General features: G+C 40.3%; 1 protein-coding gene across 2 annotated transcripts in view; it reads left to right on the forward strand.

The window, feature by feature from the left end:
* LOC149323135 (syntaxin-binding protein 5-like) overlaps window positions 1-18,944 on the forward strand; it is an 87,668-nt gene that overhangs the window by 62,552 nt on the left and 6,172 nt on the right. Inside the window, exons 18-23 of one of the 2 annotated variants that reach the window (XM_089487736.1) lie at window positions 2,835-2,986; window positions 6,007-6,078; window positions 9,240-9,308; window positions 11,149-11,319; window positions 15,475-15,714; window positions 16,828-17,185. In XM_089487736.1, the coding sequence (XP_089343862.1) occupies window positions 2,835-2,986; window positions 6,007-6,078; window positions 9,240-9,308; window positions 11,149-11,319; window positions 15,475-15,714; window positions 16,828-17,185 (1,062 nt within the window). The remainder of the gene's footprint in view (window positions 1-2,834; window positions 2,987-6,006; window positions 6,079-9,239; window positions 9,309-11,148; window positions 11,320-15,474; window positions 15,715-16,827; window positions 17,186-18,944) is intronic. The other variant, XM_089487744.1, reaches the window with a different exon arrangement.

Raw genomic sequence — 18,944 nt, forward strand, 5'->3', positions numbered from 1 at the left:
GCATACAGATGGTAAGAAAAACCAAAAGAGCTAATGAGTTTACCTAAGGACAGTGTGTAGAGAGAAAACAGAAGGGGGCCCAGAACAGAGCCCTGGGAAACTCCAACAGATAAGGGAACAGAGGACGAAGTCTGACCACCTGTGACCACTGCAAAAGATCTGCCAGACAAATAAGATCTAAACCAGTCAAGAACAGAGTCTGAGAACCCAAGGTCAGAAAGTATGTCAACTAGGAGACAGTGATCAACGGTGTCAAAGGCTGCAGACAGATCAAGAAGGATGAGAACAGAGTAAAGGCCATTAGCCTCGGCCTGTAAAAGGTCATTGGAGATCTTAGTGAGAGCTGTCTCTGTGGAATGCCTAGGGCGGAAACCAAACTGAAAGGGATCAAGAATGGAGTTGGCTTCAAGAAACTCAAGACAGCGAGAATAAACAACCCGTTCCAAAACTATAGAAAGAAAGGGAAGAAGAGAAATCGGACGATAGCTAGACAAAGAGGAGGGGTCAAGAGAAGGTTTTTTCAGAATGGAAATGAGAGCATGTTTGAAGTCCGACGGGAAGGAGCCTGTAGAGAGAGAGGTCTACTAACCTCTCGTCTTTATTTTTGCAATGCGCTCTACATGGGGCAACCTTTGTGCCAGATCTGGAAGCTCCAATTGATAGAAAACATGGCAGCCAGATTGGTTGCCAGAAAATCCAAGTTCGACCTTATTACACCTATTTTAAAATCACAACATTGGCTGCCTATTAGCTTCTGGGCACAGTACAAGGTGTTGGTAATCACCTATAAAGCCCTACATGGCCTGGGTCCAGTCTACTTGAAGGAACGCCTCCTCCCATGCAATCCTTCTCGTACACTCCGATCCTCCATGAAAAACCTTTTACAATCTAGAAAGACCAGACTGGTGGTGACCTCCCGGAGGTCCTTTACTGTCACTGCTCCAAAAACTTGGAATGACCTGCCGGAAGAGATTCGCCAATTATCTTCACTCAAGGCTTTTAAAAAGGCGACAAAAACCTTTCTCTTCCGACAGGCCTTCCCCAATTGATGTCCAGAACCAATTGAATCCCCCTCCTTTTATTATTTTTCTTACTTGTGATTTGTTTTTAACTTTGATGTATTGTTATGTATTTTTTAAACTTTTTTTTACTGTTTAATTTTATAGTTGGGAGGGAGGGTTGGGTCGGGGTTTTGTGGGGCTTGTTTTTATTGTTGTATATTGTATTTTCCTTGTTACCCGCCTCGATCCTCAATCAGAAGAGGCGGGATATAAATAAATATTTATTATTATTATTATTATTATTATTATATCATTGGTCATCTGGCTACCCTTGTACAACTGGGGAAGAAGAAGTTGTCTTCTTTAATAGTCTACTAGGATCCTTACCCCTATGTTTAGAGAACTGAATATATTTTCTAGGTCTTGAGTGTAGTTCTGTTCCATGACCACTGCTAGTTGCAGTGGTGGTCCAAATCACCATCTTCTGCTGTGCAGCCAAGGTGCATTTTTGTGTCCATTTTTGCCCTATTGACAAGAACAAGGGCTGCTCCTTCATCCTCGGTTGTGTTGGTTGAATGCAGCACAGGCATATCTCCACTGTGTTGTGGGGAGGGAACAAAGCTACACCTGGTACTATATACCTTCTTGTGCACCATCCTCCAGAGGTCATGAACAAGATACTGGCCAGAATTTCTCTCATCCCTGACCCATACTCATCCAAGTCCACACTTGTCTTGGATGAGTATGGGATTAATTATATATACACTGATCTTGAAGTGGTCGTATCTCTGCAAAGATGCAAATGATGATGAGATGATTGATTCAGGTTTGAAGCTGTCATAAAACTTGCAGATCTGCAGAGCAATATTTTTTACGAAAGAGGTTTTGCAGCCTCTTTGAGAAAGAGCTGTTAGTAGCGTGAGCTTTCATGGACTTGAATCTCTTTCATCAGATGCACCTCACATTCATCTGAGGAAGAAGTCTCGAATGTTTCCAGACTAATTATGAAAGAATTTGTCTTACACATGAAAGTTAATTTTCCACATCAGGATTTTGCCCTGAATATGCACCCAGTAGTTCCCACTACACATAGTAAAAAGAGCCATTTGAGTACTTAAATTTATACAAGCTGTCTCCAGTGTCAGGACCTCTTCACTGTTTTCAAAGTGTCCCTTTAATCCAAACCTTGCTGAGATAATTTGGGGTGATGTCTCTCAGCCTTCCACCATCCACCCCCTCTCCAGAACTAAAGGTCACACCCACAAATTTAAATAGGCCATGACATTTATACCCTGTTGTAGTGATGTGCCCATGGCAGTAAGATATTGTGTGTATATGTGTGTGTGTGTGTGTGTGTTTAGTCTTTTATTGTATGCTGAAATACAGTGGCACCGCATGTTGGAATTTGTTCCCCTGTAATCATGAATTAATCAGTCTGCATGAGCTTGTGTCCACGTATGTATAAAACAGGTCATGTGAACTACATGACTGGTAACATTGCTGTGTGAACTGAATGAGATGTGAAGTGTTGTGCTGAGGAACAAATGACTAGGAATCACTGTAAATGAGATGAAGGGAGGGTGAAAATTTTGTGGACAGTGTTGGACTGTCCCTTACAGCTGCCCTAGCCACCATAGTTAGGAATGCATGGATGAGGAATATTGGGAGTTGTAGTCCAACTGCATCTGGAGGGGTAAACAGTTCTTCCCCTGATGTAAACAGGGAGAATAGAGATCCCATCTTGATTGTAATATGTTCCAATTCTTGCCACATTTCCATTTTGGAGAGATAATACCAAAAGACAATGCCCTTGAGGAATGCTTCTTTTCACAGAGTTGCATTTGGAAACTGCAATGGTTTGGTTGTTGTGGATTTTATACAGAAGACTACACTGCTAAGCATGGGAAGCTTTGAACTTTATGGATCAAGTGATTTGCATCAACACCAGCCTCGTTCTCCCCGTAGAAGCAAACAATTTACTGCAGGTAGGAAATAAAATATGGTTGGAATAATCTTTGACAGCCTTTCCTCTTAATGCCTGCAGCTTTTGGAATGGGTTTGAAATGCATGTCTGAATGCTATCTGGGAGAAAACTATGTGATAGATATCTGACTGCTTGCCAAATATTGATGCTTTGGTAGTAGCAAAAGATTGCGACAGATCGGTTTGGTGTCTGGTGAAAGGTTGCTTCTTAAACTTTCTATAATAAAAATGTAAGAGCTTTGTTGTATCAGACAAAAGGCTTATCTATATCTAGCCTCTGTTCCTACAGTGCCCAACTGTCTACCTATCGAAAGCCCACAAAGAGGACATGACTGCAATTGCGTTCTCCACTTCATGTTCCGTAGCAAGTGATACACTTCTTCTGATGCTGGAGGTGATAAATAGCCATCCCAACTAGAAGTCATTTGTGGCCTTCTTTGCATTAAATTATCTACTCACCTTATAAAAACTAGTCCAGTTGACAGCCATCACTACATCTTGTGGGAATTCAAGTTTAACCGTGTACTATATAAAGAAGTATCTCGTTTTGTCTGTTCTGAATCTCCTCCCACCATTCAATTTCAGTGGGTGATCCTGTGTTCATAATACTATCATGAGAGGAAGAGAAATTTCTCCCAGCTGTTTTCTCCATATCTTGCAGAACTGTATATTCTTCTGTTATTTCCCCCTGCCAATTGCTTTTCCCTCTCAATCTCAAAAGCTCAATATGTTTTCAGCTTTCCTCATAGGAAAGTTAACTGACTCTCTGGATTCCTTTGTTTTCTCCTTTTCTGCACCTCTGCCAGCTCTACAATAATCTTTTTCAAATATGGTGACCACAACTGTGCATTTTTCCAAGTGTAGTTCTACTATAGGTCCTTGTAAAGGCATTCCCTTTCTAATGATTTCCAACATGGAATTTGCTTTTTTCACAGCAGTTGTACTTTGGGTTGACATTTTCAGTGAGCTATCTGCCACAAACACAAGAACCCTTACCTGGATCTTCTGCTGGCATCTCAGACCCCATCAATGTACCGTATATATGAAGTTGATACTTTCCCCTCTCTAATGTGCCTCACTTTACATCTACTTAGATTTGAAATGCATTTGCTCTTTTGCTGATCTTTCCTGCCATTTTCATAGGTCTTTGTCGTCCATTTGTTGTAATCATCTGGGGGTGTCGGCAAACATCCACTTAACCAGGGTATTTGATACCACGTTTTTTCTGAGTTTTCCTGAAAACATCAATCCGTATCTTCAGCAGTATGAATAAGCTTCTGAATCAATTCAGATCACTCTGTATCGTTCAGAGGAATGGAGGCAACTCCATTTGAAACTGAAACGATGGCATGTGTGAATTACAAAGGGGTTACAATGACTCAGAAGAGATTCGTGAACCCAAAACAAGATGGGAACAATAAACTCAATATGCATCAGTGTGGAGATCTGCATCTCCTTGTGACAATTTTTTTTTTGTGTGAATGCCCCCAAAGTAATCATGCATGTATCTACTAAAAATAATCCCCAATGAATTCAGAGAGACTTATTTCTAGGTTTGTATGAACAGGATTGTAGCCTTAGTAAGACATTATAGGATGCCACTGGAATGCAAGGTTTACTTTATACCAATCTTGTTTTTCTGGCAGTATCTTTATTCACTAATTCCTCCCTTTATCTCCTTGCATTGTATTTTTCCCCACACCCTCATTTGTGTCCTAACAACATCCTAAGTAGGTTGGACAGAGAGCCTATTGGCTTACATGAGTGTTCTGGGGAAACTGGGATTTCTTGCAATATATAATGTACATTGGGCAGAGGGTACAGAGTACACAGCTGTGGATCCGAGAGAAAGTGATGATTTTAAGCAGAGTCTGATAAAGGAATTAAATTTTTAAATAATGTGTTATAAAACATTAGGTTTCTTTTTAATCATGCTACATGCATACACACACAGGATATTTATTGATTTGGCTATTTCTCATTTTTCACACTTTTCTAAACACCGAACCTAAATTCCAATGTTTCTTTGTTTGAAATAATATTTTTTTTATTTATATACCGCTATTCCAAAGATCATAGCGGTGAACAGCAAGTAAGCTAATTAGCAAATAAGCTAATTTGCCCCCAACAGTCTGGGTACTCATTTTAGCGACCTCGGAAGGATGCAAGCCTGAGTCGAGCTTGGGCCCTTTTGCTGGTCTTGAACTCGCAACCTTGTGGTCTTGAGTGAATGGCTGCAGTACAGGCATTTAACCACTGCGCCACCAGGGCTCCTAATTTTAATTCATTCTTCTTCTTTAATGTCATTTGCCCACTTATTGCCTGCCATACTCTTTTGATCACACAGAGAGGTTGTTCAGCTGTCTCTATTTGCTTTCATCTATGAAATGTTAGAACGTTATGCAGAAAAAATTCAAGAGATATGGAAGATAGATTTAGAAGATACTGTAGAAGATAGGGTGGGCCAGTGTGGTGTAATTTGGGTGTTGGACTAGGAATCTATGAGGCCAGGGTTTGAATCCTTGTTCAGCCATAAAAACTCACTGGGTGATCTTGAGCAAGTCACATTCTCTCTGATAAAATTACATAGAGTCAACTTGAAGACACATAACAACAACAGTTGAAGAAACGCTTTAAAGTATCCTAAATTAAGCCAGATTACTTGGTTGAAAATCTTGAGTGACTCTTTAGAGCAACATTTTGACTGCTGAAAAAAGGTAACACAATTATATATACTTAAAATAAAAAACCTCTCCAAATTATTCTTTAAAAATATATTACTTTTAACATGCTCACACTCTCTTGTCATTTCTTTCTAATTCATCCCACTTTTTTTGGTCTTTAACATACTTTATTCAATTTGTCTTCTGACTAGGAGGTCAGAAGTCACAAGCATATGTGAAGGCTCCTTCACCCGGGCCTAAATAGATGCTGGTTGCAATATCATTTTCTTCCACTTTAGATTATTTTATATTTTTTCTCTTTCTTCTGCCTGCTGCTGATGTTCTGGCATGTTCCACAGACAACTTTTGCATGCGTGGCCTGTCTAACTTTTATCCTGATTTAACGAAACGGATCCGTACTTCCTACCAGAGTAAGTTTCTGTTAAGATGGTGCCTTGTCAAGATTGGTGCCTGGTCAAAACTGGTATGTGAGTGATGTGAATCTGTTTTTGTTCAGCTTGCATGCTGTCTTTCCCCTTTGGGATGAAATGTGAAACACATTTTGTTGTGGTAGTGGTGTTCATTACATCATCTTCATCTCTGGTTGTGTTTCCTTTTAACATAATGAAGAAAAAGTGGACTACCATGAGAATATGGAGTAGATTATTCCACCACACTATATTAGCTGAAGCATATTTAAATTAATATAAAAACAATGGATATTCTACTACCTGTTTCATGGTAAGTGTCAGAAGCTATAAAAACTGGGCATTTGCAAGGGTATGGAAACCAGCAAATAATCCTCCATGCCACAGACATAGCCTTGGGCTACTGCATAAAGTGTGGGACCATCCTTAATATTTTTTTAAAATTAAACATACATGTATGGACATGTGCCTGAGAGCACTAGCCCAATCCATGGTTCCAGGACATGTTTACATGGATGTTTAAAATGTTTGTGCATGTTTTCCACACTTTGGGTCTGTTCATGTGTGTTTGGTACAATGTGAAGAGCCTTGTGTTTGCTGTCTCCTCTCTCCCCCCTCTGTGATGTTCGGACACCTTCCCTTCATTGCCAAATGAAGGATAAACCATTGTTTGCTGTTACACATGAACTGCAAAAGCTGTGGTTTGCAAACCACAAAATGGAAAGCAGTAAAAAAAAATACAGAAACGATGTATATAATTTGGGAGGTTAGCCCATTGTGGATGCACATTTACCACAATATACCATCTTACCACTCAGATAAGATCACTCAAATCCAGGAAAAATGGTTCTTCAGAAACTGTATTTGCATAGCACTGACTGACCAGCCATTTATTTTGAAAGTACAGCATCAACATAAAGTAGAATTGAAAGTATATAATTTCATAGCTTTTAATGAGTAATGAAGGGTAATTAGAACATACTGAAGTGGCTTTTAGCAGAGTTCCAGGATTTCTGTGAATCCTTGGCAGCCTGTGTGTGACAAAGATTAACATCTGTTCAGTTCTTTGTGTGTTTGTCTGTGTGTTTGAGTAGGATTTCTAGGAGAGTCTGATATACTGATATGGGTGATAAAGATAAAATAACCCCCTTCAAAGGTCTCTGTGGCTTTTGTCCTCTAATAAGACTTCTGATAATTCAGTTCATTTCTCTGGTCCCTTATGCTGCCTTAGCCTTTGGTACCATTGATCACAGTTTAGCCTAGTTGCTGTAACATTAATGCTCTCATTTGATCCTCAGTCTTTGTTATCCGCAGTAGGAATGCAAGGTGTGGCCACCTAAATCTAAGACCCTGTCAAGAGAGGGTTGGGATGAGGAATTTCTAAAACCTCTTCTTTAAGGCCACAAGCCTTAGCAAAAGTGGAAACTGAGGCACAGCAACTTTAAGGGCATGTTTAGAAACTATTCAGAGGGTGCTCATAGAATAATCATGAAATTATAGTGGCAATACTATTCTTGAAACAACATAGAAGGTATCAGCCAGTGTCACAGAAAGAGGAAAGGAGTGTATGAAAGCTTTGAGAGTCCATCTGCAGAAGAGTGTGCAGTGAGATGGAGCGAGTGGGTGTGATGGTGACAGGACAGTATTAGTTTCTACTAACGAGGACCCAATGTTTGGGATATGAGCACATTAACCTTAACTGCAGGGATGTGAAGAAGGGGGCTGGAAGTAAGTAGGATGGCAGTGATGGTATGCTGATGGTGAGGATGATGATATTTACATGAGACAGCCATCTTCAGAAGCTAAACAAGGTCCCTTTGCCTGCAGACAGAAATTCAAAATTTCCATCAGGAACTTTGCTTAGAAAGTCAAAACTGTCAAAAATGGGGAGAGACAGGAAGGAAAAATTAAGAAGAAAAGAGTGGAGGCAGGGGAGGAGGGGAAGTCTGGTAGACAACCAATGCTAACAAGAAAAATTTGAGCCTGTACAGACAGGCCAAAATAAAGCTGCTTCGGGTCACTTTAGAGGTATACTGTTTAAATTATGTATGCGTCATAAGAGGCCAGAAGCCAAACCAAAGCCACACTCCAATCCTAAGGACTGGAGTGCAGCTTCTAGTTTCTGTGTGTGTCATTTAAACAGCATACCTCCAAAGTGACCAGAAGCAGCTTTATTTTGGCCTGTCTGTACGGGCTCTTTGTTAACATTTAACAGATAATAAGTAAACATGGAAGAGCACCTCAGAAAGCAAAGCTTTAGACATACCTTGCCTCTGACTTTTTGCTGTGATGGTGTTGTTTGTCTAAATATCTCTGATGTGCAGGACAATATATTGTATATTCTCTTTTACTTTTTCACTGTTGAGTCTCAGAGAAGAAGGTCAAACCAAGATAGACTTAGAGATCTTTGTGATACTTTTCATTCCCCTAATGTCAACGGCATTTGGATCTCAACCAAGAAAATAAAACTAACTGCTGATAAAGGAGATCAGAAAAGAACCTTGCCGTCTGATTCTGAGATTTTCATGTAGCATCCTGCTGCATTTTTTCTCCAGAGCACAACCCCCCACCCCACCCCACCCCACCCCAAAAGGAAGTAGCTTCAGCCCATCTTTAATTCTGCACAAGCAGTAAATGAGAGGAAATGATAACTGGTCATTAGGCACTGGCACGGCATAAAATATCTGGTTTCTGTTGCCTATATTGATTCATGAGAATGATGCAGAATCTTTCTCTTACTTCTGACAACTCCAGCCAGCCCAGAGTGCAGAATCTGTAAGGTTCTTTTCTGAACCTGTGGATCCATCATACATTCCTAGAGCGCGTGCGCGCGCACGCACGCACACACACACACACACACACACACCTGGTTTTGTAGCAGCTGCAATCACATAAGAGGCAGGGCTGAATGCAGGAGAAGTCTGATACCACAGCCTTGTCGGGGGGAGGGGAAAGATGACAAGGACACCATCCTGGATTACTTAGAATCCAGCTCCCTCTTCCACCCAACAGAAGGATGTTCCTTACTGAGAAAGATCTCTATGGGTAAAATCATGTATTCATAATTTAGGAGAATTTATTGTACTGCATAATATTTGAAGTGATTGGGTTTTTGAAATAAAGTCCAAACTGAAACTGATTTTTTTCCTATTCCACTTTTTCAGGCCTAACTGAGCTATCAGATGGTCCAGTTTCATTGGAGTTGGAGCGGTGCAAGTCCCCCACAACTTCAGGTAAATATAATTCAGGATGTCAACAGTTTGGAGGAATTGTTTTGTTTTTTAGATTCTTCAGGTAGGAGGGTTTCCAATAAAGGCCATCTTCAGTGTTTGAACGTGAGACATTTTATTTGTTAGGGAATAATATAACTTAACTGTATTGTGGTTATTATTGTATCCATTACTATTTTTGTGATACATCCTCTGAACCATTAACAACATGTTCCCCTTAGCATCATTACTAACAAATCCAAACAGATTTGTCTTGCCATAACTTAGGCCAGATGGGTTTTGTAGTTGAGAGTGCTGTCATCTGGGGCTTTTGTCTGAATAAGGTGGTTTTTAGAACAGAGATCTCTTTTGCACCCAAAATTAATTTTGTTATTCATTGCCCACAGGGTACAATGGCTGACTTCCTGTTAGTAAGCTTTGATAAGTCTTCCTTAGGACAACACAAATCACTGTTTCTATCATCATGTAGGTTGAAATTCTATTTTCCTTTGGTGGAAAATCCAGCTATTTTCCTGTAGCAGAATGCACTGCAAGGACATCATCTGCAGGGACATCCCAGGGACTCTCAGGGGTCACTGCAAGCACCTGTTGAAGTGCATCCAGTTAAAGAAAAATAGCAGGATGCCAGCCACAGATGTTGGCGAACCTCAGGAATAAACTCTACTAGAACTTGGCCACATAGCCCGAAAAACCCACCAAAAAAAAAAAAAAAAAAAAAAAATAGCAGGATCGTTTGCTGCTGATCTTCTCACTCTCTGACAACCCAGAAGTGGCCATGTTGGGGAGGGGGGCTGTGTGGTTTATGAGGTGAGTTGTTACAAGGAGGCTAGCAGAAGGAGATGTAGCTGCAGAGGCATAGCTATGTGAGACACCTGCATTTTCAGTGCAAGACCTTGGTCAATATTGTCCTTTTCTCTAAGCAAGGCTTCTTAGGAAGAAGCTTGGCATAAATTACATGTTAGGAAAGCACTTAACTTTTACCCAGATCATAGTAGGATAGTACCCTGAACAGGAAGGTTTCTGCTCCTACATGATCTCAATAGTTAAGAGACTGGTGTACTGGTGTGTAGAAAAATCCTTCCCTTCAGTGATCATAGCAGATTCCCTCAGAGGGGAGCTAGTACTTCTGCCTTTTTTGAGTGGTAGTCCTCTAAAGGAAACCTGGAACTTTCCTTTGTGCAATGTCACAAAGCACTGTAACTTTTATGGATCACTTGGCACACTCCATATATTTTGGATGACATTGCCCACTATCTCTGATCATTAGCCACCCTGGCTGGGAGTTTCGGTCTCAAACAACTACTTCTTGTTGTTGTGTGCCTTCAAGTCATTTCTGACTTATGGTGATCAGATCCTATCACAGGGTTTTCTTGGCAAGATTTGTTCAGAGGGGCTTTGTCTTTACCATCCTCTCAGGATGAGAGAGTGTGATGTGCCCAGGGTCTTTCATGACCAAGCAGAGATTTTACTACCCCTGCACCATAAGATGAATATCATTTTCTACTGGGGATGCTGCCAGAGATATGCATGTCATAACTTATTCATCTGTAGAATAGAATCCGCTAAGGCAGACACATTTCTAGAAAATCAAGTAATAGTATTACTTCTTGTACATCCCAAAGATTTTGGAATGCTCCCTGCCCCATAAGATACAGAAAACAAGTATTTACAGGAAGAAGCTACCTTTCTCCAGGTGGCAGTATGAATAATTTGTATGCATAATTTTTATGCAGAAAATAATTGTAGAATCTTGGGGGATATTGTTAAATGGTTGCAGGTTTAACAACAGTGTGTGATCTGAACGCACATTCCTATTTTAATTTTTTTAAATGTCTTATTACAGATCCTGTAAATGGGCACTGTACAAGTCCTACTTCTCACAGCTGCAGCTCTGGAAAACGGCTATCCAGTGCAGATATTACAAAAATCAATCGCTGGGGTCCTGGAAAGCCTCCATTTAGGAAAGCACAATCTGCAGCATGCATGGAAGTTTCTTTGCCTGTCACAACAGAAGGTGAGTGTCCTTGGGATATATATGTTTGGGATCGGCTGTTACTTACATTTCAAAAAGAACAATGGGATCTGCTGTTACTCACATTTCAAAAAGAGCAATCTATGTACTATTTATCTCTATTCATACTCTGGTAATTCTGAAATCAATACTTTCTAATCAAGAAGACTCAAAAATGTGTGTAAACCTTTGAGTTCAAGTCATCAGTCATATATATTAGAAAAAGTAGGCAAAGGGAGAAGATAAGTGCAAAGAAGACTTAGAATCAATTGGAGGGAACCACAAGGGTGATCTGTTCCAAGGAATCCATTGTTACAATACACCTAAGAGGTTGTCATCTAATGACTGTTTAAAAATATCCAATGAAGTGGGGTCTATCACCTTCCAAGGTAGGCTATTGTATTATTGAACAGCTGTTACTGCCAATAAATTCTTTCTAATGTTTAAGTCAGTTCTTATTATCTTGTACTTTGAATCCATTCCTTTGGGTTCTGCTCTCTGCAGCAGCAGTAAATAAGCCTGCTCCATCTCTGTCTTAGCTAAAGATAGCTATCCTGCCACCTGTCTTCTCTAGGTTAAACATACACGGCCATCTCAAATATCCTCATAGGATTTGGATTCCAGGTCTTTTACCATCTTCTGGACCCTCCCGCAGACATGATCTAGTTTGTCAGTAACCTTGAGCAGTGATGCCCTGAACTTCATTCCATGGATTCCAAGTGAAGCAAAAGAGAGTGGGATTGTTACTTCCTTTCATCTTAACATTATATTTCTGTCTATGCAGCCTAGAAATGCATTGGTTGTCTTGGCTGCTGCATCACACTATTGACGCATACTTAGCTTCTGGGTCTACTAAGACCCCTTAGATACTTTTCACAAGAACTGTTTTCAAGCCAGGTGCCTCCCATCCTATATCTGTGCATTTCACTTTTTCTTGCCGAACAGTAGTGCTTATCTTTATCCCTGTTGCAATTCATTTTTTTAGCTTTGGCTCAGTTCTCCGATCTGTCAAAGCCATTTTGAATCCTGTTTCTATACTTTGGATTATGAATTCCTCTGCTTAATTTGGTGTTATTTGTAAATTTGATAAGCATATCTTGTATTCAGTCATCCAAGCCATTTGTAAAGATGCTGAACAATATCAGAATCAGGACAAAATCCTGTGGCACCCCATTAATCACTTTGATCTGTCAACCAGTTCTAAATCCACCTAAAATCCACCTGGTTTTATGGACTGAGAACAACAGTGTGGCATTCCAGAGGGTTATAGAATTGGAAGGGGTCTCATTGGCCATTGAATTCAACCCCCTGCTCAATGAAGGATCTCCAGCTAAAGCTTTCCCATTCTGAAGATGTCCAAGGAAGGAGACACCACCACCTCTCTAAGCAATTGGTTCCCTTGCCAAACCGCTCTTACTGTCAAGACCTTCCTTCCAATGCTCAATCAAAATCTATTCTCCTATAACTTCAAATAATTAGACCTGGTTGAATGGTCTAACTGGACATAACTTTCAGATCAGAGGTGGTTCCCACTTCTGTGAGTCACAGAGCTGGAAGTGGCCGTAGGGAAGTGCCCCTCTGGGACAGCAGAGAAGAGACCTGTTCCCTCCTCTCTGTGGCAGTCTTTGAGGTATTTAAAAAGTTTGGTTATGTCACCCCTCAGTCCTCTCTTCATCAAGCTGAACATGCACAGCTCCTTCAACCTTTCCTCATATATTTTATTCTTCATATTTTGTATCATCCTTGTAGCCCTTCTCTGAATCTGCTCCAACTTGTACATACTCCTCTGAAAATGATGCGTGCAGAACAGACAACTCCAGATGACGTCTGACTCATGCAGAATATAGTGGAACTATTACTTCCCTTGACTTGGAAACTATGGTTCTATCAATACGGACTAAAATAGTATTTACCTTCTTTGCTACAGTATCATACTGCTATGTCATGTTCATCTTATGATCAATCATAATTCCAGCCCCCTTTTCACATATAATACTGCTGAGCCAAGTATCCCCCATCTTATACCTGTGCATTTGTTTTTTGTGGCCTACATGAAGAATTGTGCATTTATCTTTGTTGAATTTCATTCTGTTAGTTTCAGCACAATTTTCTAGTTTATGAAGGTCCTTTTGAATTTTGTTCCTATCTTCCAATGTATTAGCTACTGCTCCCAATTTTGTGTCTTTCACAAACTTGATAAGGATTCCCTCCACCCCGTCATCCATTGATAAAAATATTGAAGAGTAAAGTCCCCTGGGGAGAATCCTGCAGCACAACCCTTGATGATCTACTCCAAGTGAAAAAAGTGTTCCTCTGTTGGTTGTCCTGGATCTCTCGGTGACTATTGATACCACTGACCTTCAGGTCTGGAGTAGGAAGCAGTGTATTATACTGATGCCATTCCTGTCTATACAGGCCTGGTTCCAGAAAGTTGCATTGGTATTTTGGCTATCTGGGGTGTTGTAGGGTTCTATTTTATCCCCAGTGTTATTTAATATCTGTTTGAAGCCACTTCGTGAGATCACTGGCAGTTTTGTGGTTGGGTGGTCTCAGCATGCTGATGATAGTGTGTCTCTTTATCATCGGAGTTGTGCAGGTGCTGGATTAGTACCAGGGGAATGTAATGGGCTGAATGGGTCCCAGTGAATTGAAGCTGAATCCCATTAAGATGGATACTTTGTGTATTGTAGACTCAAAGATAAAGCTATGTTAGTCTGTAGAATCAGTTTGTAGTGAGATCTTGTAGCACATCTACAAGGAAGTGGACTTTATTCTACGAAAGCTCATGCTGCCAACTTCTTTCTCTCAGTTAGTCTTAAAGGTGCTACAAGATCACTCTACACTGTGTGTTGTTGTTCCTGGTTCTGGGAACTGAGTAAGGAGTCTGTGTTGCACAGGGTTCCACACTTCTTGGAGCATCTGCCAAGCTTCAGACTACTCCTGGATCACCCACCTCTGTCACTGGGGGCTCAAGTGGACTTTGTGGCTTAAATGCTTGGGGCCAGCTTCAGATTTCCTGGACAAGAAAAACTTGACCACAGTAATTCATATGCTGGTAATTTACCAATTAGACTACTGTAATGTGCTCCATGTGGGACTGCCCTTGAATACGACTTGAATGCTGCAGCTGGTGCAAAATGCAATTTATGAAAAGCATATAACTCCAGTTTTAAAAGAATTGCACTGGTTGCCAGTGTACATCCTGTCTGAATTGAAGGTGCTGATGGCATTCAAAATCCTAAATAGCTTGGGACCTCTATACCTCAAGGATTTCCACCACTTTAGTGTAGCTGCCCAAACTTGCAGGGCTGTCCCCGCTTTGTGTCCCTCTGATGGGAACAGCGCACTGCAGGAGGACATGGGGAAGAACATCATGGAAGCAGAATGTCCTCCTTTTTTTAGGCCCAGGTGGTGTCAGTGTTGGTTTCTTTTCAGTACCATGTTGAAACCTGACTTTTTGTTAAAGCCTAACACCCAAATTGAGATGCATATGCAATTTTAGATAGTTTTAATTGTTAAAATAATTCAGCTTATAAATTACATCATTGTTCAGTGTTCTGCAAACATCGTTGTTCTAAAACATAATTGTTTTTAGAATACAGAAAGTATTTATTATCTGAAATCTTAAATTGTTTTAAATGATTTTACTGTATACTGCCCAGAGAGCTTATGATATAGGGCAGAACATGTGGATTTATGTTTAAACTTTAAAGGAACTATCTAGGGTGCTGAACTGTATCTTTGAACTGAACTGTATCTTCACAGTAAAAAGAGTTTTTGACAGTGAAATCTGCTGCCTCAGAAGGCTCACCTTCACTGGCAGAATTTGAATGGCTGCCTCTCAGGAATGTTTTAGCTATAGATAGTATCTATAGCTTGCCTGAGCAGAGGTTTTGACAGAAGCGGGAGCCATCCTTGGTTTGAAAGGCATCTTCATTTACAATGATCTCCAGTAGTAAACCAGAGTTGTTGCTAATCAAGGCCAGTTTACATGTTGATATTTAATTTTAATTGTTTTTAAAATGTTTATTGTAAAGTTTTCTAACTGTTTTATCTATGAGCTGCCTTGGATCCCTTTTCAGGAGAAAGGCGGCATATAAATTTAATGAATGAATGAATGAATGAATGAACGAACTATTTCTTGCTTTCTTTAAACAGATAACAGAGAAAATTCCCTAAGTCATTCTCGAAGCTCTAGTGTTTCCAGTATTGATAAGGAGACAAAGGAAACAATTACAGCTTTATATTTCACAGAATCATTTGCACGGAAAAATGACACAACAGTATCTCCTTGCCTTTGGGTTGGTACAGGCCTGGGGTTGGTCTTAACTGTGTCCCTTAATCTGCCCAGTGCAGATGAATTAAGACACACTGAGCCAGTAACAGCTTCTCCAAGTGGTAAGAATACTTGATTTCCTTAATGTCTTCTTTTTAAAATGTAGAAATATGCCACTAAGCTTGTTTTGCTCAGGATGTGTCTTCCCAGGCTCCTTGCTGACTTGCAAGATAGGATTATGGTTATACAATTATTAACAAAAATTAGTAAAAGAGGAACTGAATTATTCTGGTTTAGAATACTGTTCAGCGTGGTCAGACCAAAACCTGGAAATAATGAGCCACAGTCTGAAAATCACTTACATCTCTTTATCAATACATGATTTTGCTTCTGTGCACACATACATTTGGCTGAAGCAAGTATGGACAATCTTTTTACCCCAAGGGCTACATGTGATGCCTGGTGGGCTGAGAGTTATTTATATTCACTTGCACATATGTACATGAAGGCGAAGTGTAACTGCTAAGATAATACCTCTGTAGGCTAATATCCATGTATACGATAGCTAACAATTTTTTAAAAATTGGGGTGAGTAACCATTCTTTAAAACATAAAGAACACTTTTATCCTTTTATTAGATTTAACTGAGCTTATTTCTTCTTGTCATTTTGCACATGTTTTTAATAAACTTATCATATGCAGCACATTGATTTTCAGTGTATCTTCTTATTTTGAGCCTTCAATTGATATGATTATCTCAAGAAAGAAAGCAAAAACATAGAATTCTGTTCAGTGATGCCACAAGAGTAATGAATTCGAGTTATTAAATCTGGAAGTAACTTAGGATCTATCCCTATTTCTTTTAGCCCAGGGAATGTTAATACCATCAGTTCTATCATTTTGTCCAACTTGGAAATGGCAACACTGCGTTTGAAAAGATGATGTTAAGGGGGAGAATATTCAGAGAATTTGGTGAGTGGGGTGGGAGTGTCTCTAGACACAAAGTTTTAGCCAGCACAGCATTATTTATATCATACGATTTATCAGTGTCATAAGTGGACAGAAAAGAAAGAGACACCATTATTTAACAACTTATCTTGTCACTGTGTAACATAGATAATGTGTGTAGGGCACCATGATGGGTGGTTTGGAGAGGTTAGTTTATTTTATGTATTTATTGGAGCTATCAACAATGAGAACTGAAAAATATAACATGAGCAAATTTTATTTTATAGGTACATTTCTATCATTGAAGGGAGCAGTGTTAACTTTTGCTTGTTTGGATTGCTCGGGGACATTAATACACCCTCCGTATGAAGCATGGAGTGATCCAAACAGCACCGAGGAGAGTGAAAAAACAAAGAAAAGGAAACTTGTCCTGCATTCTTCATGTTCCCAGGACACGGGAGACCACCAGTTTGCCATTATCTGCTCAGAAAAACAAGCCAAAGTATTTTCACTGCCTTCCCAAATATGCCTCTATGTTCACAACATCACAGACACACCCTTCTTATTGCGAGCAGACGTGGTGACTCTGTGTAATAGTGCATGCCTGGCGTGCTTCTGTGCCAGTGGGCGCATCATGATCCTGAGGTATTTGCCACCCTTCCCCAGTCCCAAACAAAACATCTGAAGGACCTCCAAGGGAAGATTCATTGCTAGACAAGGAAGTTTTAGAGTGCATTTGCTTATCAAACAAACCTCTGAGCAAGGAGTCCAATAAAAATCTTAATCCTCCTTCTTTTCAGCAGATATGCATATGGGATTTTGTTTAAAAGTATTTTGCTTATTTGGTCTTTACTCAAATTTACAGCCCATCAAGGGAGTCTTTCAATATTTTGGTGTCACTGTGAATTACATCCTTTGTTAATTTGCTTGCTTACTTACTTGCTTGTCAGACTCAGGAAATGGTAGTGTTGTGTGTGTCTGTCTGTTGCTTATATATATGTGGGGGTAAGGGTAGGGGTGGTAATGGCAAACCCTCTCTGAAGAAACATGTCAAGAAAATAGGGCCTTAGGGTAGCCATAAGCTGGAAATAACTTGAAAGCATACAACAGCTGTCTGTCTGTCTGTCTGTCTGTCTGTCTGTCTGTCCGTGGCCCAAAACAGACAAGCCAAAAGAAGTAGCTTCGGGCAACTTTGGGGGTGTGGTGTTTACATGGCACATGCCCCCAAACCAGCTTGAAGTCGCTCTGAGGTTGTGCCTAAGTGGCAGGAGCTAGACTTTTCAGGAGCAGATTAAATCTGCTCCTGCCAGCGGCCCATTTGGGACTGCAGTGGCAGCTCATTTCAGGAGTGCCTGTGCGGTTGCTGCAGTCCCAAGCCCATTCAGGGCTTGAGTGGCTTATGGCCGCTCCTTCTGGGCCTTCTGCTTTGGCCCTATGATCTCTCTGAAACAGAACCTCATTAAATCATAGTTTCTACATGGAAGCAATAGACCACTTGGAAAGATGACTGGGTTGCAGATGGTGGAAAGTGTGAAGCAAGTCTAATTGCACACAGGCAAAATCTCATTCTGAGGGCTATTCTGTGACAATGGCTTACTTCTTTGCTGCTGTTGCGTCTGCACAGTGTTCAGGCATCAGAGCTGTTCAAAGTGGATAGCAGATCGTTTGCACCTTGGTTCACCACTGTTATGCCCAAATTAATCTGCCCGCATTGAATTTGGAGGCCATATTTCTATACTTGACTTGTGTGGTGCTGGCAGGCAAAATAGACAGTCCGTTTTTTATGATTGTGCCTAAGTGTGCCCTCAATCTTTGAGAGATTGAGGCTGTCTCTCTCTTTGCTTTAGCTCATAAGATCAAGGGGTATGTTTTGTATGTTGCATACAACACCTTCGTGTACTGTGGCAGACAAACTACCATTGCCTCATAGTTATTTACTCTATTACAGCCATGGCAAACTTATGGCCTTCCCGCATTGTTCTCAACATATGAAAAAAAAAAGGTGGCATTGGGGAGGCAGAAAAATCTAGTCTTTATGTCAGTTCCCCTTTTTATGGTTTTGGACTTGAGCTGCTATAAGCCCCAGCCGACTTAGCCTATAGTAAGAGAACAGACATGTAGATAGTTATTGATATACTGATGGCTACAAATGTAAATTTTAAAGTATTTGAATTTGTGAAAAATCAAAAGCTGCTGTGAAGTAGCAACAGTGCCCCAGCATAGTTCCTTGTCTTATTCTGTTTCACGGGGTGCACTATATATGCAGTTTTACATTCTTACAGATTATAGCATTCCGCATTGCCATACAATGCTTTATACCGTTTGGGCACCATCATGAAAAATATTGATCAATAGATGAAATTCCACTGTAGCAGCTGAATGGCACCAGTGTATGGTTAATGAT

The sequence above is a fragment of the Sceloporus occidentalis genome, unplaced genomic scaffold, assembly GCF_023333645.1.
Source record: "Sceloporus occidentalis isolate IW3139 unplaced genomic scaffold, rSceOcc1.0.p SCAF_1, whole genome shotgun sequence".
In the NCBI taxonomy this organism is placed as follows: domain Eukaryota; kingdom Metazoa; phylum Chordata; class Lepidosauria; order Squamata; family Phrynosomatidae; genus Sceloporus; species Sceloporus occidentalis.